The sequence below is a fragment of the Salmo salar genome, chromosome 04 (genome assembly GCF_965601325.2).
Source record: "Salmo salar chromosome 04, fSalSal1, whole genome shotgun sequence".
Taxonomy (NCBI): domain Eukaryota; kingdom Metazoa; phylum Chordata; class Actinopteri; order Salmoniformes; family Salmonidae; genus Salmo; species Salmo salar.
This window is the reverse complement of record NC_138294.1, coordinates 25,416,665-25,439,835: the sequence shown is the minus strand read 5'-3', so window position 1 is coordinate 25,439,835 and position 23,171 is coordinate 25,416,665. Positions and strand designations below refer to the sequence as shown.

General features: G+C 43.1%; 1 protein-coding gene across 4 annotated transcripts; it reads left to right on the top strand.

Moving 5' to 3' along the window:
- The first annotated feature begins 7 nt into the window (after nucleotides 1-7).
- LOC106602408 (uncharacterized) lies at nucleotides 8-22,939 on the top strand. Of its 4 annotated transcripts, XM_082973877.1 has the most exons (7): nucleotides 15-590; nucleotides 1,201-1,331; nucleotides 1,510-1,674; nucleotides 5,901-6,065; nucleotides 6,473-6,584; nucleotides 6,825-10,259; nucleotides 11,165-11,295. In XM_082973877.1, exons 1-6 carry the CDS (start codon nucleotides 302-304, stop codon nucleotides 7,154-7,156), a joined length of 1,194 nt encoding a protein of 397 aa, XP_082830003.1. In that variant the 5' UTR covers nucleotides 15-301; the 3' UTR covers nucleotides 7,157-10,259; nucleotides 11,165-11,295. The 4 variants fall into 4 exon arrangements, with proteins under 4 accessions (XP_014050502.2, XP_082830003.1, XP_045573511.1 ...); XM_014195027.3 differs by lacking the exons at nucleotides 5,901-6,065; nucleotides 6,473-6,584; nucleotides 6,825-10,259; nucleotides 11,165-11,295 and having other exon boundaries at nucleotides 8-590; nucleotides 1,510-5,511; XM_045717555.2 differs by lacking the exons at nucleotides 15-590; nucleotides 1,201-1,331; nucleotides 1,510-1,674; nucleotides 5,901-6,065; nucleotides 6,473-6,584 and adding an exon at nucleotides 18,010-22,939 and having other exon boundaries at nucleotides 7,156-10,348.
- Nucleotides 22,940-23,171: the final 232 nt, after the last annotated feature.

Here is a 23,171-nt window from a genome sequence, read left to right as displayed (position 1 = left end):
TTGTTTATTTGTATTTTGTTAATTATTTGGGCGGATATACAGCCAAAACAGTAGGTGGCGGCATGCACCTACAGCATTTGTTTTCGGACCGCCATAATATCAAAGAAGACCCCGTAGGCGGCTGCAATACATCAATAGGTGTAATCGGCCATAAAACTTTAAAGAAGAACGGAAGTGAACAGTAACCAGAAAGAAGCGTTGTTATTTAGACATTTTAACATAATTACCCCAGGCAGTGTTTAATTAGCATTGGTCCCGGGGCTTTGTTTATAGATGCTATCTGGCTGCTGGTTAGCTAAAAATGGCTAACGTTAACTGTATGGGTTTTCACACTCAAATAGCCTCCATCATGGAGGTTCTAGCGAATGCAGCCGTGGTAGAGATCTGTAAAGTCGTAGACGACGACTATGCAGTGTTTCGTGTGGAAATTTCTCAAAGCCAGAAAGAAAACAGGGGATTGCGGAGGAAACTACAGTTATTGGAACTGAAGGTGGCACGGGAGCGCGCAGAGAGGACAATTCGAGAGCGCGTCCTCGCCAGTCGTCCCAGTAGTGTCAAGATCCTCGACCGATACAGAGGAATGGCAAGAGGTACATTTAGCAGAAGGCCGAGGCAGCGGGGGCTGTCGCCGTTCATATATAGCCTAGTTCAACCGGCCTTTTACATCATTTGGCATCCTACGTCCAACTTTAATGTATTCGGCCAGCAATACACTTGTCCCCCATGGATCGGCTGGTACATAAAACAACTTCCAGTCAGGCTTTAAAGGCTTCAGTTTCCTTCTTAACTTGAGTTAATGGCTCGTCTGTGGGGAAAACACGGACGAAATGTGCGTACTCTACTAATAATTCCACCACCACTTTCGGATGTTGCACACCACGTGAGTCTGTCTACCCCTGGCAACATCAGGAAGTAGCATTAGCCACCCTAGAAGACAGTACGCGTTTTTTATTTGTGTCCTTTGATCGCGGTGGAGGCACTAGTAATGTCTCCAGTTTTCAGTTTGGCTATTTGTTTCAAGTGTATTAGTCTATAAATAAATCTCTTTGCCAAAATTCGTCATCTCTCCCATGTCTTATTCGACTAGTAGTTGTTCTACATTTTACTCCCTTCTCTATGTTTAATATAACACACATGCATTAATTATTAATTTCGGTTGCCTATTCTGACGTGAAGTTTGTTCCCCAATCACGTTCTCAGGTGAAGGACATCTAACTGGAGGCCACAAGAGCTTTGTGAAGCCAGCAGGACACAATACATGGAGAGATGACCAACCAATCACTGTTGATGAGGGGAGGGGAACCTCAACCCAGCATGTTATCATGATAGAGGTTAGTATCATAGTGTGACATCAAATGTGGCCAGTTTATTTAAGTAAGGCTCCCCTCAGCTATCCACTTGCTTACATGTACATCTTTATCTGCCATAGGGGAGCTTGTGAGACTTCTCTACAACATTGTTATACAATTCAACTCATTTACCGGTAATAACCTCCACTTCTTCTGTCAGTCTGCAGATACAGGTCCTGGGGTCAAGCTGGAGAGGTCTGAAGGAGAGGAGGACCCACGGCAAAGCAGAGACATTCAGACTGGAATGGCTGGAGTGCCCCCTGTAGCAATGCAGGACCCCACCACCGCCCCAGTGCAGCCCAGAACCCGACACAGCATCACGGAGGTCAGTGGACCGCTGAACACCGTCCTCAAGACAGAGACAGATACCAATACTTTAACTGTAACACACAGGCTGTTGCACACAGGATCTGACCACAGATCAGACCCAGAGAGACTGGAGCCACTGGGCTGTCCTCCTGCTTCTGGCTCAGAGTATTTACCGATATTTCACCAGAGGACGGTTCATTCCTTTGGGGATGGTGACGCGTTAGACACTGGTGGTAATGATCCGTCTTGTTCTTACGCTACAGAGATGGACCCTGGCAACATGCCCTTGGTTTTAGAGACACAGACTGATCTGTCTAGAGGGGACTGGAACCGGCACAGTAGTAGTGTATACTCTGAAGGGTGCCTAGATAAGAATGGGGAGGGTCTGGTCATAGATGAAGTGACTGTGAAAGTGGAGGGCGACGTTCCTCCCACATGGAATGCAGCTAGTCACCTAGGAGACGGACACTCACAGGGCAGAGATTTCTTAGATTACAGGAAAAGCTTAGAGACAAATCCAGATGTCATTACCCACTCCCCTTTACACATGCTCGGGGATCGCGACCCAGTGTCCACGTCGATGGGGCCTTCCGATTCACACGGCCATGTCCTTTTCGATCAGGTATTGAACTCAAACGACAGGGCTAGAGCCCAGGCTCAGGGAGGAGGAGCCACATCAGGCAACAGTAAAGAGAAACGGTTCCTCTGCATGTTCTGTAACAAAGGATTCAGCTGCCTCCAGAAGGTGGAGATCCATCAGAGGGTCCACACAGGGGAGAAACCCTTTAGTTGTACTCAGTGTCATATGCGCTTCACCCAGGCTGGCCACCTGAAGAGACACCAGATGGTCCACACAGGGGAAAAACCCTACAGCTGTACCCTGTGTCACATGCGTTTTGCCCAGTCTGGTGACCTGAAGAGGCACCAGAGGGGTCACACAGGGGAGAAACCCTACAGCTGCCCCCTTTGTGAGAATAGGTTCTCAGAGAGGACCTACCTCAGGATACACCAGCAGAAAAAACATTCCACTCAATAGAAAATAACCATTCCACTTGATAGCTTCTGACTTGAGATAAAACCCTTCACTAAATCCAAGGATTTATTTTTATTTTTGTCAGCAGAAAATACCCACAGATGCATTTGGAATAACGAGATTAACAGATTTCAGTGTTGAATTTTCCTGGGTAGAATATTGCACCCAGACATTGTGTGATATATATATATATATATATATATAAAGGCATATACAGTTGAAGTTGGAAGTTTACATACACTTAGGTTGGAGTCATTAAAACTCGTTTTTCAACCACTCCACAAATTTCTTGTTAACAAACTTTAGTTGTGGCAAGTCGGTTAGGACATCTACTTTGTGCATGACACAAGTAATTTTTCCAACAATTGTTTACAGACAGATTATTTCACTTATAATTCACTGTATCACAATTCAAGTGGGTCAGAAGTTTACATACACTAAGTTGACTGTGCCTTTAAACAGCTTGGAAAATTCCCGAAAATGATGTCATGGCTATAGAAGCTTTTGATAGGCTAATTGACATCATTTGAGTCTATTGGAGGTGTACCTGTGGATGTATTTCAAGGCCTACCTTCAAACTCAGTGCCTCTTTGCTTGACATCATGGGAAAATCAAAAGATATCAGCCAACACCTCAGAAAAAAATAGTAGACCTCCACAAATCTGGTTCATCCTTGGGAGGAATTTCCAAATGCCTGAAGGTACCACGTTCATCTGTACAAACAATAGTACGCAAGTATAAACACCATGGGACCACGCAGCCGTCATACCGCTCAGGGAGGTGACGCGTTCTGTCTCCTCGAGATGAATGTACTTTGGTGCGAAATGTGCAAATAAATCCCAGAACAACAGCAAAGAACCTTGTGAAGATGCTGCAGGAAACGGGTACAAAAGTATCTATATCCACAGTAAAACGAGTCCTATATCGACATAACCTGAAAGGCCGCTCAGCAAGGAAGAAGCCACTGCTCCAAAGCCGCAATAAAAAAATCCAGACTACGGTTTGCAACTGCACATGGGGACAAAGATAGTACTTTTTGAAGAAATGTCCTCTGGTCTGATGAAGCAAAAATCGAACTGTTTGGCCATAATGACCATCGTTATGTTTGGAGGAGAAAGGGGGATGCTTGCAAGCCGAAGAACACCATCCCAACCGTGAAGTATGGGGGTGGCAGCATCATGTTGTGGGGGTGCTTTGCTGCAGGAGGACTGGTGCACTTAACAAAATAGATGGCATCATGAGGTAGGAAAATTGTGGATATATTGAAGCAACATCTCAAGACATCAGTCAAGAAGTTAAAGCTTGGTTCCAAATGGACAATGACCCCAAGCATACTTCTAAAGTTGTGGCAAAATGGCTTAAGGACAACAGAGTCAAGGTATTGGAGTGGCCATCACAAAGCCCTGACCTCAATCCTATAGACAGTTTGTGGGCAGAACTGAAAAAGCGTGTGCGAGCAAGGAGGCCTACAAACCTGACTCAGTTACACCAGCTCTGTCAGGAAGAATGGGCCAAAATTCATCCAACTTATTGTGGGAAGCTTGTGGAAGGCTACCTGAAATGTTTAATCCAAGTTAAACAATTTAAAGGCAATGCTACCAAATACTAATTGAGTGTATGTAAACTACTGACCCACTGGGAATGTGATGAAAGAAATAAAAGCTGAAATAAATCATTCTCTACTATTATTCTGACATTTCACATTCTTAAAATAAAGGGGTGATCCTACCTGACCTAAGACAGGGACTTTTTACTAGGATTAAATGTCAGGAATTGTGAAAAACTGACTTTAAATGTAATTGGCTAAGGTGTATGTAAACTTCCGACTTCAACTGTATAAGCCTAAAAGTCTGTTACATATTGTGTTTGTACTGTGTAGGCCAGGGCTGGGCAATTGGCGGCAATTGCTTTAAAAATGCAACATTTTCTCTACGCCCAATGGCAAAATGTGTATAATTGCAGGGAATTTTGCAAGTACATCAAATTTTCACGTGTTCCATCGCAAAATGTCATAAACAAACCTCACAAGTATCAGACACCGCAAGCTCCCAGCTACTATCTAATCAACACTGTATTGACATTATCCACCCCTGGTTAGTCACTATTGGATGAAAAAGCCAAATTTAACACTATCTCCCAATACATTTTCAGCAATATTGCCTCTGTGTGGTGCAGGCATTTGTCTATCACTCTGTGTGTAGCCAGTTGATGTGATAACTGTCTTTTGAGTTTCCCCAAAACCTTTTCAATTAAATATGAACTTGTTTGTATCTATTATTTGTTATTTGCTAACTTTGCCATGAAATGAGCAGCAGCAGTACAGAACCATCGCTAGACGCATAATTAAAGGGCCAGATGCGCAATTAAAGGGGAATATATTCTTCCAGGCAGAACAAAAAAAACAATTTTGGGGAAAAAAAATCTGATTTTATAGGGCCCCCCTAGTTGTTTATTAACCATGAATTTACCAGGTATATTGACAGAACACGACTTTCTCTTATACAATAAGGACCCAGGGAAGAGTTGCAGGGGAGAGAAGAACGTGCCTATTTGAAAGCTAGAAAAAAAAGTGGCTTGTGACATGTTCCATTTTTTTCAGTAGCTCATGCTAGAAAAGGTTGGAGACCCCTGCTGTATGCTATATGATGTTCTCAAATGCATGTTTCATTACTTCCATTCAACTACCTAATTTTTTTCCCCAAACGACACTTTTAATGACAAAATGAATTAAAAGTGTCGTTGCTGATTTTTTTGTTGAGATGTATGTGTGGTTTTCATATGGAGTATTTAAAACTTGTTTCTGTTTAATAAAGACATGGGACTTTTCATTCTAAGACTTTCATTGACTCTCTTTAGTATACATCACATCTGATCTCACACTATTCTGCAAACATACAACAGCACTTTATAACCAATATACACTTACTAAATATACCTACACATACCAAACACACTAACAAACACCTGGACACGTCAAAAAGGTTTAGTCAGGTTTGTCTGTCTTTTCACTTCATAGCTTACTTGTTTTTACCCACATCTTTATGTCCACCATGATGGGTTTAACAATTAAGTAATTCAGTAACTACAGCATTGGACTCAAACATAGTGGGGATGGGTAAACACTCCATGTTGAAAGTGTGTTTATTATCTGTTTGTACGTACCTGAGGGAGTGTATGTCTGTGTAATCTGTATCATCTGTCTCTTCCAGGAGGAGGAGGGTCTGGAGGTGCTGCTGGTGAAGGAGGAGGGGTATGAGGAGGGTCTGGGGAACCCTGAGGGGACCATGGTCATGGAGGACAACCAGACTACACCTCCTCCTGAACCCACAGAGGAACCAGCTGAGCGACACAGGACCACACACAGTCTCACTGAGGTGAGTCCACTGTAAACTACTGTCTAAATGGAATTAGGTCAGGGCCCGTATCCACAAAGCCTCTCAGAGGAGGAGTGCTGATCTAGGATCAGTTTTGCCTTTTAGATCATAATGAATTAGACTATATAGACAGCTGGGGACGATCAGCACTTGAACTCTGAGACTCTTTGTAAATATGGGCCCAGGTCTTGATACATTTTAGGTGTGGGACCATGCCTTTGAATTATCAAACCCTTAAAGAGTGTCAAGTAATCAAATCAACGAACACGTTTGCATAGAATCAAATAAATTGACCTGTTTGCATAGTATTCACAGCAATCTCTAATTGCCCAATCAGAAGGTGCTTCATAGCAGGGTGCTCATATCAGATTTCCTGATCCAACATCCTCTCATTCTGTATCTCTTAGTCAGTAGACATGGAGGATGGGAAACCTGATCTGCTGCTGGTCAAAGAGGAGACAATAGAAGATGGACCAGAGAGCATTGATCTGCTGAGTGGATTAAAGATGGGGGAGCAAGGTAAGAGAGAAATACATATAGCCTTCATACAGTAATAGATCTTCAAATGGAATAGTGATGCACCTGGCTATTATTATTTCTTTATTTTCTTCATTCATAAAATTAAATCAATACAACTTATGTTTAAATACAAAAACACACATTATAATGTATGAACTTGACCTGGTAAAAAATAAATAAACTCCATGTGTAGAGTTCTCTGCATGTTTGTCAAATCTATTTTGTAACCTCTCCCTGTAGGTGGTTGGCTGGAGGCTAACAGTGGAGACTGGGGAGCCATCTTGGATACCCAGACGGGTGCAGCCAAGGGCCCAGGGGACAACGTCATTGAGCATGGCAGGAACAGAGGCGACATAGTGGAGGTCAATGGAAGGGACAGCGTCCTTAATGCTGGGCTGGGGAACAACACTGTTAACCGCGACCAGAAACAGACAGTCGAACACAAACCAACAACCGAACTTAGTCTCCATGACAACAGACTTGCTGAGACCAGGGCAAGGCCTAGATTTGGTCTGCGAGGACAGGGAGGTGTCGGTGTGAGTCAAGAGAGAACAGACAGACTCAGCTACTGATGCTCCGTCCTGCTCCTATAGTTTTGATTCAGAGATACTGATGACTCCTCAGGATAACCCCCTAAAAGGTGCTGCCTTCAGCCTGCCTTCTATAGGATCTATCAACTGGAACATGGACCCTGTGACATCACAGACACTTCCTGGCCTTCGTCCTCCTCACTCTCCTAATGTTAAACCAGAACTCCGACAATGCCAGTGCCTCAACACTAAATGGCTACACAAGCCCATTGACAAATGACAGTATTAGTAACGCTATCAGCAGATCTGGTGGCAAAGAGAAGCGCTTCTTGTGTTCGTTCTGTGGGAAAGCCTTCAGTTTCCCCAAACAGGTGGAGATCCACCAGAGGATGCACACAGGGGAGAGATCGTTCATCTGTACCCAGTGTGATATGCACTTCGCCCAGGCTGGTCACCTGAAGAGACACCAGAGGGTCCACACAGGGGAGAAACTGTTCAGCTGTCCGCACTGTGAGCAGAGGTTCTCCCACCAGCACCAGCTGAAGAGGTACCTAAAGGTCCACCCGGGCGAGAGGCCGTTCCCCTGTATGTACTGCGGGGAGAGGTTTGTACTGCAGACAGGGTAAGGATGGGCATTCACCACAAGAGGTACCTAGCTTATATCACAACACACAATCCCAACAACACCCAAACAATGTCCAGAGATCAAGGTGGGAGCTCAAAGACTAACCACCTGAGGGCGGTGACTCCTGCTTCTACCTCTGGTGTCAATGGGTCACAAGGTGGGAGGCCGAGCGTTAAGACGGAAGCAGACAAGCCATACGCCTGCCCCACGTGTGCGAAGTGCTTTACTGAGGCAAACTATGTGAAGAAGCACCAGACCGTTGACACTAAGGAGAGGCCCTTCAAGTGCAAAGTATGTTACAAGAGCTTCTCCTTCCTGAGTAGCCTTATCAGACATAGGAGTGTCCACAATGGGGAGAAATGGTATCAGTATGTCTTGAGATTTACACAGAGGACATCTGGGAACCTTTCTGTAGCTGACGTACAATGCATTCGGAAAGTATTTAGACCCCTTGACTTTTTCCACATTTTGTTACGCCACAACCTTATTCTAAAATGGATTCAATAAATTTTCCCCCACATCATTCTACACACAATACACCATAATGGCAAAGTGAAAACAGTTGTAAAAGTGTTTTTGCAAATGTATTAAAAATAAAAAACAGTACAATTTAAAAAGTATTCAGACCCTTTACGATGAGACCCAAAATTTAGCTCAGGTGCATTCTGTTTCCATTTATCATGCTTGAGATGTTTCTGCAACTTGATTGGACTCCACCTGTGGAAAATTAATTGATTAGACATGATTTGGAAAGGCACACACCTGTCTATTAAAGATCCCACAGTTGACAGTGCATGTCAGAGCAAAAACCAAGCCATGAGGTCGAAGGAATTGTCCGTAGAGCTCCGAGACAGGATTGTGTCGAGGCACAGATCTTGGGAAGGGTACCAAAACATTTCTGCAGCATTGAAGGTCCCCAAGAACACAGTGGCCTCCGTCATTCTTAAAAGGGAGAAGTTTGGAACCACCAAGACTCTTCCTAGAGCTAGGCGCCCGGCCAAACTGAACAATCTGGGGAGAAGGGCGTTGGTCAGGCAGGTGATCAAGAACCCGATGGTCACTCGGACAGATCTCCAGAATTTCTCTGTGGGGATGGGAGAACCTTCCAGAAGGACAACCATCCCTGCAGCACTCCACCAATCAGGCCTTTATGGTAGTGTGGCCAGATGGAAGCCACTGCTCAGTAAAAGGCACATAACAGCCCGCTTGGAGTTTGCCAAAAGGCACCTAAAGGACTCTGACCATGAGAAGCATGGTCAGGACCTCAGACTGGGGCAAAGGTTCACCTTCCAACAGGACAACAAACTTAAGCACATAGCCAAGACAACGCAGGAGTGGCTTCGGGACAAGTCTCTGAATGTCATTGAGTGACCCAGCCAGTGCCCGGACTTGAACCCGATCAAACATCTCTGGAGAGACCTGAAAATAGCTGTGGAGTGAAGCTCCCCATCCAACCTGACAGAGCTTGAGGATGTGCAGAGAAGAATGGGAGAAACTCCCCAAATACAGATGTGCCAAGCTTGTAGCGTCATACCCAAGAAGACTTGAGGCTGTAATTGCTGCCAAAGGTGCTTCAACACAGTACTGAGTAAAGGGTCTAAATACTTATATAAATGTTTTTTTATTTGTTATAAATGTGCTAATATTCCTAAACCTGTTTTTGCTTTGGTATTTTGTGTAGATTGAGGGGGAAAATAGATTAACAATTTTAGAATATGGCTGTAACGTACCAAAATGTGACAAAAGTCATGGGGTCTGAATACTTTCCGAATGCACTGTAGTTATGTTTAGTGTCTTGTGCTAAGAGGGTAAATAACCACATACCCCTCATTAATCCTTTGTTAATTTAACATTTGAAACAGGCTTGTGTAAATACCTGATTTTAGAGAGACAGTAAACATTGGATAGAACAAGGACAATTGAATATATATCTTACTGAGGTGATGTAGATGGAATAAATGTATTCATTATCAATTTCTCCTATCGTCTTGAAAGATACAGATCATAAGAGATTTGATGTGTAACGTAATAAGCTGTACCGTAATTAACAGAACAGCGCGCACGACCTTTTCATTTAACCACACCCTTTAAGTTATGACGCCAAACAAACGGAAGTGACCAATAACAATTTCCACGTTAAGGTTTTTATTGTTATTTCGACATTTATTAACACACTGGAATACTGCTAATTTAACTGCACAGCATCACATACTTAACGTTACCCCCAGTTTGTGTTTAATTCGCGTTAGCTAACCATGGCAAACTGTGACGGTGTGGTTTTTCACACTCAGATAGCATCCATTATGGAGGTGCTAGCGAATGCAGCCGTTGTAGAGATCTGTAAACTCGTTGACGATGACTATGCAGTGTTTCGTTTGGAAATGTCTCAAAGCCAGAAAGAAAACAGGGCATTGCGGAGGAAACTACAGCTTCTGGAATTGAAGGTATCACGGGAGCGCGTCCTCGCGAGTCGTCCCAATAGTGTCAAGATCCTCGACGAATACAGAGGAATAGCAAGAGGTACATTTTGCTGAATGCCGAGGCTGCGCGGCCTGTCGCCCGGTTATCCTCTGCTCGTGTTCAGATGTGTTACCCAGATTTGGAACTTGGTTAGTTTTTGGATAGTATGCAATACATCTGATATCCATCTTGTACAATGTTTGTATTTTACCAGGAAGATCAATTTAAGAAAAGTATTCTTGCACCGACAGAATTGCTTTGTCCGAATACATATATTTGCGTTTTAAATAATAGGCCTTTTAGGTATGCCAAAATAGTTTTATAGTATGTGAATTTTCGAAAATTGAGTATGCTTTGAGTGTCCGTATGTTATACTCATGTCGGCTTTTCATCTAGTATAAATCAACGTTCACTTTCGAGTAAGACTCACGTGTGTTTGACAACAGCTGATATGGATGAGTTACTAAATTAACGATTGGCGGGAAACATCGCAATTAGATGACGCGTTCAAAACAACTCAGAACAAGTACATCTCAGACTTCCAACTTCTCTGCATTCAAAACAACAGCAGGCAGAATCGACACACTATCTAATGTAGAAAAGTGGATTAGCCTAGTATGTTGGTATTTGTTGCTTACTGTATTCTTTTTGTACTAACCAGTAAGTTCTAAGTAGCATGTTATACGATTAGTAGGCAGTTTAAGTAAGTAGTAGGCAAGCCGGATTTCGGACACAGACAGTATCATATTCTAACCAGCTTCATGATTTATTGAATTTCCTATTGTCATACTCAATTAAAAAAAAAAGTGGTGCATGGAAAATAATCAAATTAGGATATCAAGATATTATGAGAAGTGTTACCTTGCGTCCTTGCCAATTGTAGACAGTGTCAATAGTGTACAATATAGCACTGAGCATTGACAGTACCTAACTAAACCACCCCTTTCCTTCAATCACACTCCTAGGTGAAGGACATTTCACTGGAGGCCACAGGAGCTTTGTGAAGCCAGCGGAACACAACGCGTGGAGAGATGACCAACCCATAGCTATAAATGAGGGGACTGGAACCTCAACCCAGCATGTTATCGTGATAGAGGTTAGTGTCATAGTGTAACATAAAACATTACAGTACATCAAATGTGCCCCATCTATTTCTGGAAGGCTTCACTCCGTTATTAAAGGGCCACCTCGGAAGAAGTTATCGCACTAATTTCGAGTAATTCCTGTCCTAGAGTGGAAGTTCTCGTTTTAGGTTCAACCTCAGACTGACACAGGAAAGTTGTGAGCACCATTTCAGTTAACAGGCCTACTATTAGGTGAAAATAATTATTTCAGAAAGACTACCTGTCAACAGTTGAATCTCAGCTAAACCGTGCCTATACGAATTGTTGAGGGTTGCCGTTTGTCTGATTCTTGCCTGTTGATAATTCCAGTGAAACCATATAGGATTAATATTTGGATATGCACACAGACATGATCAAATGGCTATATTCTTTGTTCTCTATATAATTTCAGCTAGCTATATATCAATGTATTATCTAAATCGCATAAGCAAATCCGCCATAGAAATAGAAAGAATAGAAGATCTGGTAATATGGGTAGCCTAATGTTTGGAGCGTGTATTCGTTTTGGTTGGCCCGGTCCCCCGGGTGGGTAGAGATTTCTATTTAGAATCAGTGGAATGGTTGAAAATGAGCAAATCCAACTCACCCGCAGCACTGGGCCATGGATTAAAAAAAAGAAATCTTCGTTAGTGGTCAAAACCATTCATGGGGAGACGGGGGTAGTGGGTTCTAAAATGCATAAAGAGCACCTGCTCTTTCCATGACATGGACTGACCAGGTGAAAACCACGATACCTTAACAAGTGACCTCAATAAGGGATCAGAAAGGTATTGGGAAGTTCAGAAAATCATCAGGCCATAATTTTGTATGCTCTTCTGTGTAGAAAAGAACATCATCATTGATGTTCTTTCTCCACCAGTCTGATTTAGTGACTGGTCTAGTCCACTCTGTTCTAATGAGACTTGTGGGCATTTATAGAGGGAGACACATATGTATTCCTGAGTCTTATCTTTCAGTGATGGGGGTCATAATATTTTGTAGCTTAAACCGTACAAAATATAGAGCCACATTTTATTTGTAGGAAGGAAACAGAAACCGCTCAGTTTATTACAACCGCGGCTAACGGAGGTTACTGACGTAACCCGGGTTCTATGAACCAAGCGTATTTTATTTCATAGTTTCTCTTGCGACACCGTTTTTAATTCACGACCCCTAGTTTGGGACACGTTGGCATAGTCAGTGCAATATAGGGTCACTGCAGATAGTTCAATAATTAACTATTTAGCGGTGGCTATTTAATGTCTCTGATTATTCTGGACTAAAACCCTAAAACTGTTGTTGCAGGATCTGAAAAACCATCAGTCAATAGGAAATATCATTATACTGTTGGGTAAGCTATTTATTGTTATGGAATTATCGGTAGAAATGTTACAAATAGGGAGGTTCAAGACCCTCGTAAGACATCATAGTAAAATGGAGGGATGTATTGCAAAAGGAAATGGCAAAATGCATTATACTGGGAAAGATGGGTTAATCTGTGGATATCGAAGGGTTGGAGTTAAACTCAGAATGACTGGTGGATTGGCCGCTGTGAGTGATAATCTAGCACTTGAAGAAAGAGGAAATTAGGATTATATGTATAATTATTTAGTTACAGGTACCGTAGATGTGAACGAAATGGCTGTAAGTAGAATTATTGTTGTCCGTTAGTTTACTCTAATAAGGGTAGGGGGGGAAGTGTATATAAAAAAAATAAACATGGTTTCCATGCATTTGATGCCATTCCATTCGCTCCGTCCCAGCCATTATTATGAGCCGTCCTTCCCTCAGCAGCCTCCTCTGACAAAAACAAAGATATTTTTGGCTTAATCAAATTTGGATCTTACCAGGAAGCCAATAACTAAACGGAGCATGAGTTGTAGTTTGGGTAAGCCAATGTCTGTCAATCAATTAAATGTATTTATAAAGCCATTCTTACATCAGCTGATGTCAAAGTGCTGTACAGAAACCCAGCCTAAAACCCCAAACACCAAACAATGCAGGTGTAGAACCACGGTGGCTAGGAAAAACTCCCTAGAAAGGCGGAATCTAGGAAGAAACAGAGAGGACCCAGGCTATGAGGGGTGTCCAGTCCTCTTCTGGCTGTGCCGGGTGGAGATTATAACAGAACATGGCAAAGATGTTCAAATGTTTGTAGATGACCAGCAGGGTCTAATAATAATAATAATAATAATAATAATAATAATAATAATCACAGTGGTTGTAGAGGGTGCAACAGGTTCGCACCTCAGGAGTAAATGTCATTTGGCTTTTCATAGCCAATCATTCAGAGTATCTCTACCGCTCCTGCTGTCTCTAGAGAGTTGAAAACAGCAAGTCTGGGACAGGTAGCGCGTCCGGGTTCCATAGCCACAGGCAGAACAGTTGAAACTGGAGCAGCAGCACGACCAGGTGGACTGGGGACAGCAAGGAGTCATCAGGCCAGGTAGTCCTGATATTGAGTTTATTTTTACTTGTCCATTCGGACAACTCATCTACATTTTTCTTGTCGGACTTATTTTTTTACTTGTCCCGGACAAAAGGACAAGTGTTAATGTCGAGCCCTGCAGATTCATGACTGTCATACTGGCAACATTGCTACAAAGATAACTGCTTGTTACCGCAAATATTTGTGTTCTTAGGCTCACACGTGCTCCTTGTAAAAAAAGGTCAGTGTAGAGCTCTGCTGAGGGGCCCTGGTTTTGAAGGTCAACGTGGCGGAGGTGTTGTTGCCTACCCTCACCACTTGGGGCTGGCCTGGCAGGAAGTCCAGGATCCAGTTGCAGAGGTAAGGTGTTAAGTCGCAGGGTCACACAGTCATCCGGAACAACAGGGGCTTTCACGCAAGACTCAGTGTTGTATTCCTCGAAGCTAGCATAAAAGGCATTTCGCTCGTTTGGGAGTGCTGCATCACACTGGGCATCTCACGGCTGGGATTCCCTTTGTAATCCGTTATCGTCTGCAAGCCCTGCCACATACGACAAGCGTTGGAGCTGGTGTAATAGGATTCCACCTATGGCTGGGCGATATGGCCTAAAAATCATATCCATTTTTTTTTTTCAAACTTAAAGGGCCGATTCACGATATACAGTTGCATTCAGAAAATATTCAGACCGCTTCACTTTTTCCACATTTTGTTACGTTACAGCCTTATTCTAAAATGTATTAAATGTTATTTTCCCCCTCATCAATCTAACATAATACCCCATAAAGACAAAGCAAAAACAGGGTTTCTGACATTTATGCATTTAAAAAAAAACTGGAAATCTCATTTACATAGGTATTCAGACCCTTTACTTAACTTCTGTGGGCTAGGTGGGACGCTAGCGTCCCAACTGCGGGACACAGACAGTAAATATCTGGGCGGAAAATTAAAACAATGTCATAATTCAACTTTCTCAAACATACAACTATTTTACACCATTTTAAAAGAAACTTCTCGTTAATCTAACCACATTGTCCGTTTTCAAAAAGGCTTTACAGCAAAAGCAAAACATTAGATTATGTTAGGAGAGTACATAGACAAAAATAATCACACAGCCAGTTTCCAAGCAAGGACATGTGTCAATAAAACCCAAAACACAGCTAAATGAAGCACTAACCTTTGACAATCTTCATCAGATGACACTCCTAGGACATTATGTTACACAACACATGTATGTTTTGTTCGATAAAGTTCATATTTATATCCAAAAACAGCATTTTACATTGGCGCGTGATGTTCAGAAAATGTATTCCCACCAAAACGTCCGGTGAATGTGCACATCAATTTACAAAAATACTCATCATAAACGTTGACAACATATATAACAATTATTTTAAGAATTATAGATAGACTACCCCTGGATGCAACCGCTGTGTCAGATTTTAAAATAGCTTTACGGAGAAAGCACATTTTTCAATATTCTGAGTACATAGCTCAGCTATCACGGTGAGAAATTCAGACACCCGCCAAGTTCGGGGCAACCTAAACTCAGAATTAGTATTAGAAATATTCTCTTACGTTTGCTGATCTTTGTCAGAATGCACTCCCAGGACTGCTACTTCCACAAGAAATGTTTTTGTTCTAAATAATCCATATTTATGTACAAATACCTCCGTTTTGTTCGTGCGTTGAGGTCACTATCCAAAGGATAACGCGCGAGCGCGGAACGAGAGACGGAAAATAATGTTCCATTACCGTACTTAGAAGCATGTCAAAAGCTGTTTAAAATCAATCTTTATGGTATTTTTAACGTAAAATTGCGATAATATTCCAACCGGACAATGGCATATTCATTCAAGAAGAAGGAGGGGCGCGCTCGCGGGACCGAGCATATCCAATCCCTTTGTTGCCAGGCAGTCCACTCAGAAACTGAGCTCCTATTATCTGCCCAGTGACAGGAAAATGCTCAAACCACTTTCTGAAGGCTTTAGACAGCCAATGGAAGCCTTAGGAAGTGCAACGTCACCCCACAGACACTGTAGCTTCGATAGAGAATCAAAAGAACTACAATTCTCAGACTTCCCACTTCCTGCTTGGAATTTTCTCAGGTTTTTGCCTGCCATATGAGTTCTGTTATACTCACAGACACCATTCAAACTGTTTTAGAAACTTCAGAGTGTTTTCTATCCAAATCTACTAATAATATGCATATTCTAGTTTCTGGGCCAGAGTAGTAACCTGTTTAAATTGGGTACGTTTTTCATCCGGCCGTGAAAATACTGCCCCCTAGCCCAGACAGGTTAATACTTTGTTGAAGCGCCTTTAGCAGCAATTACAGCCTTGAGTCTTCTTGGGTATGATGCTACAGGCATGGCACATCTGTATTTGGGGAGTTTCTCCCATTCCTCTCTGCACATCCTTACAAGCTCTGTCAGGTTGGATGGGTAGCATCTCTGCACAGATGTTTTCAGGTCTCTCTAGAGATGTTAGATCAGGTTTAAGTCTGGGCTCTGTCTGGGCCACTCAAGGAGACTTGTTCCAAAGCAACCCCTTTGCGTCTTCGCTTTGTGCTTAGGATTGTTCTCCTGTTGGAAGGTGAACCTCTGCCCCAGTCTGAGGTCCTGAGCGCTCTGGAGCAGGTTTTCATCAAGGATCTCTGTACTTTGCTCTGTTCATCTTTCACTCAATCCTGACTAGTCTCCCAGTCCCTGCCGCTGAAATACATCCCCACAGCATGATGCTGCCGCAACCATGCTTCACCGTAGGGATGGTGGCAGGTTTCCTCCAGACGTGATGCTTTGCATTTAGGCCAAAGAGTTCAATCTTGGTTTCATCAGACCAGAGAATCTTGCTTCTCATGGTCCGAGAGTCTTTAAGTGCCTTTTAGCAAACTCCAAGCGGACTGTTGTGTGCCTTTTACTGAGGAGTGGCTTCTGTCTGGCCACTTTACCATAAAGGCCTGATTGGTGGAGTGCTGCAGGTCCTCCCATCTCCACAGAGGAACTCTGGAGCTCTGTCAGACAAACCAATCGGGTTCTTGGGCACCTCCCTGACCAAGGCCCTTTTCCCTCGATTGCTCATTTTGGCTGGACGGCCAGCTCTAGGAAGCGTCTTGGTAGTTCCAAACTTCTTCCATTTAAGAATGGAGGCCACTGTTCTTGGGGACCTTCAATGCTCCTGACAGCAGATCTGTGCCTCGACACGAAGCTCTACGGACCTTTCCTTCAACCTCATGGCTTGGTTTTTGCTCTGACATGAACTGTGGGACCTTATATAGACGTGTGTGCCTTCCCAAATCATGTCCTATCAATTGAATTTACCACAGGTGGACTCCAATCAAGTTGTAGAAACATCTCAAGGATGATCAATGGAAACACTTTCACTTTATAATTATGGGGTAGTGTGTGTAGATTTAATTAGTTTTTCATTTTATTTAATCCATTTTAGAATAAGACTATATTGTAACAATGTGGAAAAAGTCAAGTGGTCAGAATACTTTCCGAATGCACTGTATCTCATTGTTAAAAAGGTTCTCTAAATAAGCTTTGTTGTACAATTTAATGGTCAAATACGCTGGATTTTAAGCAGTCAGAAATAATCTAATGAATTCAGGGCTTGTGAAATTATACCTAGGCTAAATATAAGCCTTCCACAACCATAAGACCCACAAATAATATATTGTTTTATCAAAATAGTTGAACCTGCTTTTTGTGCAGTAATCACTGATCTGGCTTTCAAGAGTGTCTATAAAATTTCCCCTATGTTACCAATTTAACCAGAACCATGCATAATGCACATTCAAGAATGACTATCTTCTTGTATCAGGCATTATAGAAAATTGACAGTTCTCATACACTGATTTGTCAACTTGCTCACAATTTCTCTGTCCACATCAGAGTGCTGGACAGAGCAGCAGCTACTCTTCCTGGGGTCCACACAAAACATGAAATGTGACCTGATTAGAAAAACTTTAGTCCCATCATAGCCTATATTAAACCTTTTTACTACAGATTAATCACCCCAGGCCGTATAAGGTCCTGACTTTTACCTGGTTAGGTTACCAGATCAGGAAATACTACGGGCCCCAGAATAATTTTCCTGGCACAACTCGCTGCTCAATGCTATCGGATGAATCCTAGAACATATGCCACATACATATCCCAATTTGCTTACATGTACATCCTAATGTATCTGCCATAGGGGAGCTTGTGAGACTTCCCTATGACATTGTTATCGAATTCAACTCCTTTACCGATAATAATCATCTCCTCTTTTGTGTCAGCCTGCGGATGCAGAGGCTGTAGGTCCTGGAGCATCGTCTTTGGTCAAGCAGGAGAGGACTGAAGGAGAGGAGGACCCACAACACAGCAGAGACATCCATGCTGGAGCAGCGGCTGGAGTGGCGCCCCCTGTAGCCATGGTGGACCTTGCCACCACGCCCCAGCCCAGGACCCGACCCAGCATCACGGAGGTCAGTGGAACACTGAACGCCGTCCTCAAGTCAGAGACAGACACCGAGACACACAGGCTCTTACACACAGGATTTGACCACGGATCAGACCCAGAGCGACTGTTGCTGGGGAGACTGGGCTGTTCTCCTGCTCCTGACTCAAAATATTTACTTTATGAAAACTCGAGCCCAAGGACAGTTCATTCCCATCAAGACTCAAGTGATGCATTAGAGACTGGTAATGATCTGTCTCGTTCTTATACGACAGAGATGGACCCTGGCATCATGCCCTTGGTATTAGAGACACAGACTGATCTGTCTAGAGGGGACTGGAACCCATTCAGTAGTAGCGTATGCTCTGAAGAGTGCCTAGATAAGAAAGGGGAGGTTATAGTGATAGATGAGGTGAAAGTGGAAGGCGACGCTCCTCTGACATGTAATGCAGACGAGACTCCTATATGGAAAGGATACTCGCAGGGCAACACCAGTGACTTCTTAGACTGCAGGGATGGGTTAGAGACCAGTCTAAATGTCGCGACCCACTCCCCTTCACACGTGTTCAGGGATCGCGACCCAGTGTCCACGTCGATGGCACCTTCCGATTCACATGGCCGCGTCTTTTTCGATCAGGTATTTAACTCCAACGACAGGGCTAGAGACAAGGTTCGGGGAGGGGGAGCAGCATCAGGCAATAGTAAAGAGAAGCGGTTCCTTTGCATGTTCTGTAACAAAGGCTTCAGCTGCCTCCAGAAGGTGGAGATCCACCAGAGGGTCCACACAGGGGAGAATCCCTTCAATTGTACCCAGTGTGAGAAGAGGTTCTCCCGCCAGGACCACCTGAAGAGGCACCAGAGGGTCCACACAGGGGAAAAACCCTTCAGCTGCCCCCAGTGTGAGAAGAGGTTCTCCCAGGCTGGTGACCTGAAGAGGCACCAGAGGGTCCACACAGGGGAAAAACCTTTCAGCTGTACCCAGTGTCACATGCGCTTTGCCCTGGCTGGCAACCTGAAGATGCACCTGAAGGTCCACGAGGGAGAGAGGCCATTCACCTGTATGCACTGTGGGAAGAGGTTCTCAGAGAGGAGCTACCTCAGGACACACCAGCAGAAAAAACATTCCGCTGTATAACATAAAGTAACCATTCTGCTCGATAGCTTCTAACATTTAGATTAAAGTCAAAGATTACTTTTTACTGTCAGCTAAAAAAATCCACAGATGCATTTGGAATAGTAACATATTTCAGTGTTGGATATTCCTGGGTAGAATATTGCATCCAGACATTGTGTGATATACACTGCCTTCAGAAAGTATTCACATTACTTGACTTTCTCCAAATGTTGTGTTACAGCCTGAATTTAAAATTGATTAAATTGATTGTCTTTTTACAAATTTAATAATAAATGATAAGCTGAAAAGTATTCAACCCCTTCGTTCAGGAGTAAAAATGTGCTTAACAAGTTGCATGGACTCACTCTGTGTGCAATAAGTGTTTAACGTGATTTTTGAATGACTACCTCATCTCTGTACCCCACACATACATTTATCTGTAAGGTCCCTCAGTCGAGCAGTGAATTTCAAACACCGATTCAACCGCAAAGACCAGGGAGGTTTTCCAATGCCTCGTAAAGAAGGGCACCTATTGGTAGATGGGTAAAAATAAAAAGCAGACATTGAATATCCCTTTGAGCATGGTGATGTTAATAATTACACTTTGGATGGTGTATCAATACACCCAGTCACTACAAAGATACAGATGTCCTTCCTAACTCAGTTGCCGGAGAGGAAGGAAACCGTTCAGGGATTTCACCAAGAGACCAATGTTGAAATTATTAATTTTAATACTTTTACCCCTTTTTCGTGGTATCCAATTGTCTCATCACTGCAACTCCCGTACGGACTCGGGAGAGGCGAAGGTCGAGAGCCGTGCGTCCTCCAAAACACAACCAACCAAGCCGCGCTGCTTCTAGACACAATGCCCAATTAACCCGGAAGCCAGCCCACCAATGTGTCGGAGGAAACGGAGTGCACCTGGTGACTGTCAGGGTGCACTGCACCCGGCCCGCCACAGGAGTCGCTAGTGCACGATGGGACAAGGACATCCTTGTCCCAGGCAAACCCTCCTATAACCTGGACGACGTTGGGCCAATTGTGCACCGCCCCATGGGTCTACCGGTCGCGACCGGCTGAACCCAGAATCTCTAGTGGCACGCTAGCACTGCGATGCCATAGACCACGGCGCCACTCGGGAGGCCCAATGGTGACTTTAAAACGGAGTTTAATGGCTGTGATGCTGTGATAGAACTGAGGATGGATCAACAACATTGTAGTTACTCCACAATAATAACCTAATTGACAGAGTGAAAAGGAAGCCTGTACTGGCTGAGTTATTGTTTTGACTTAAATCTACTTGATAATCTAAGGCAAGACCTGGAAATGGTTGTCTAGCAATGATCAACAATCAATTTGACAGAGCTTGAATAATTGTTTTAAAGAATAATAGGCACATTTGCACAATCCAGGTGTGGAAAGCTCTTAGAGATTTACCCAGAAACACTCACAGCTCTAATCGCTGCCAAAGGTGCTTCTACAAAGTATTGACTCGGGTGTGAATACTTGTCAATTTCTGTATTTCATTTTCAATAAATTAGCTAAAATGTCTAAACATGTTTTCACTTTTATTATGGGGTATTGTCTGTAGATGGGTGAGGGGAATTATTCAATTTTGAATCCATTTTGAACTCTGACTGTAACACAACAAAATGTGGAATAAGTCAAGGGGTATGAATACTTTCTGAAGGCACTGTATAACGCATATATAAGCCTAAAAAGTCTGTTAGATATTGTGTTTGTACTGTGTAGGCTATATCTTCACAAGTGCCAGTTTAATTACTTCCATTCAACTATTGACATTGTTCCCAAGACACTTTTATTGATAGAATGAATGCCGTTTATGAAGTTCATGCAGATATTTTGTTGAGACATTACATTTTAGTAATTTAGCAGGAGCTCCTATCCAGAGTGACTTACAATTAGTTAATTCGTTTTAAAATGGCTGGATTAGAACCACATTGCAGTCGTAGCAAATACAATTTCCCTCAAAGTAGTTCTCAGCAAAGTCAGTCCTAGTAGCCAAAGTAAATAAATATTGGTGGGGGGGTTAATTTAATATATTCTTTTGAAGAGGCAGGGTTGCAGATGTTTTTGGAAGTTGAGCAGGGACTCTGCTGTCCTAGTTTCAGGGGGAAGCTGGTTCCACCATTGGGGTGCCAGGACAGAAGAGCTTTGATTGGGTTAAACGGGAGCTGAATGGGCTAAAACACCTACTTAAAAAAAAACATTAGCTGACATGGGCTAGTTGATCTGGACATTTCTGACAAGTTATAAATCTCTCTATGGTATGCAATGACGAGAGGAACTTATGATGCACAACCCAATTTTGAAATTGCACCTTAGTGAGTTCTATTACAACTTTCAAGAGTAAGTTTAAAGCCGGACTGAGTTCCTTAAAAAAATCTACAAAAAAAAATATATATATACACTTGACTGGGAATACAGATATGCATCTGTTGGTCGCAGATACCTTAAAAAAAAATTGGGGGCGTGGATGAGAACCAGTCGGTATCTGCTGTGACCACCATTTGCCTCATGCAGCGCGACACATCGCCTTTGCATAGAGTTGATCAGGCTGTTGATTGGAATGTTGTCCCACTCCTCTTCAATGGCTGTGCGAAGTTGCTGGATATTGGCGGGAACTGGAACATGCTGTCGAACACATTGATCCAGAGCATCCCAAACATGGCTAAGTGGATGACATGTCTGGTGAGTATGCAGGCCATGGAAGAACTGACATTTTTAGCTTCCAGGAATTGTGTACAGATCAAGTAACATGGGGCCGTGCATTATCATGCTAAAACATGAGGTGATGGCGGCGGATGAATGTCATGACAATGGGCCTCGGTATCTCGTCACGGTATCTCTGTGTATTCAAATTGCCATCGATAAAATGCAATTGTGTTCGTTGTCTGTAGCTTATGCATGCCCATAACATAACCTCACCACCACCATGGGGGGCACTCAGTTCACAACGTTGACATCAGCAAACCGCTCGCCCACACGACACCATACACGTAGTCTGTGGTTTTGGGGCCGGTTGGATGTACTGCCAAATTCTCTAAAACAACGTTGGATGTGGCTTATGGTAGAGAAATTAACATTCAATTATCTGGCATCGGCTCTGGTAGATATTCCTGCAGTCAGCATGCCAATTGCACACACCCTCAACTTGAGACATCTGTGGCATTGTGTTGTGTGACAAAACTTCACATTTTAGAGTGGCCTTTTGTCCCAGCACAAGGTACACCTGTGTAATGACAATGCTGTTTAATCAGCTTCTTGAGATGCCATACCTGTCCAGTGGATGGATTATCTTGGCAAAAGATAAATGCTCACTATAAGGGATCTAAATGAATTTGTGGCCAACATTTTTGAGAAATTACCTTTGTGCATCTGGACAATTTCTGGGATATTTTATTTCAGCTCATGAAACATGGGGCTAACATTTTACATGTTGCATTTATATATTTTGTTCAGTGTATGCGTATTTGGTGTATTTAAAATGTATTTGTTTAATAAACGTGACTTGAAATAACTTGTGACTTGACTTGCTCTTAGAATGCACGACTTGGACTTGACTCGACTTGTTGTACTTTATAATTTGAGACTGCTTTGTGACTCGAATAATAGTGACTTGGTCCTACCTCTGGTGTATACTCTGAAGGGTGCCTAAATAAGGAAGGGGGGGGGTCCTGGTCCAGGGTTTCCGTTTGGCGCCGGACAACGTGACCAGCAAGATTTTAATTTACCCGACATTCATATGCATTGGGTGCGTAACGCATTTAGGCGTCCACCCATGGACCTCAAAATCACATTGACCTGATTTTAATGAATCTTACATACTAACCAATCCGGATGCGCATGTTGATGTTGTACCCACA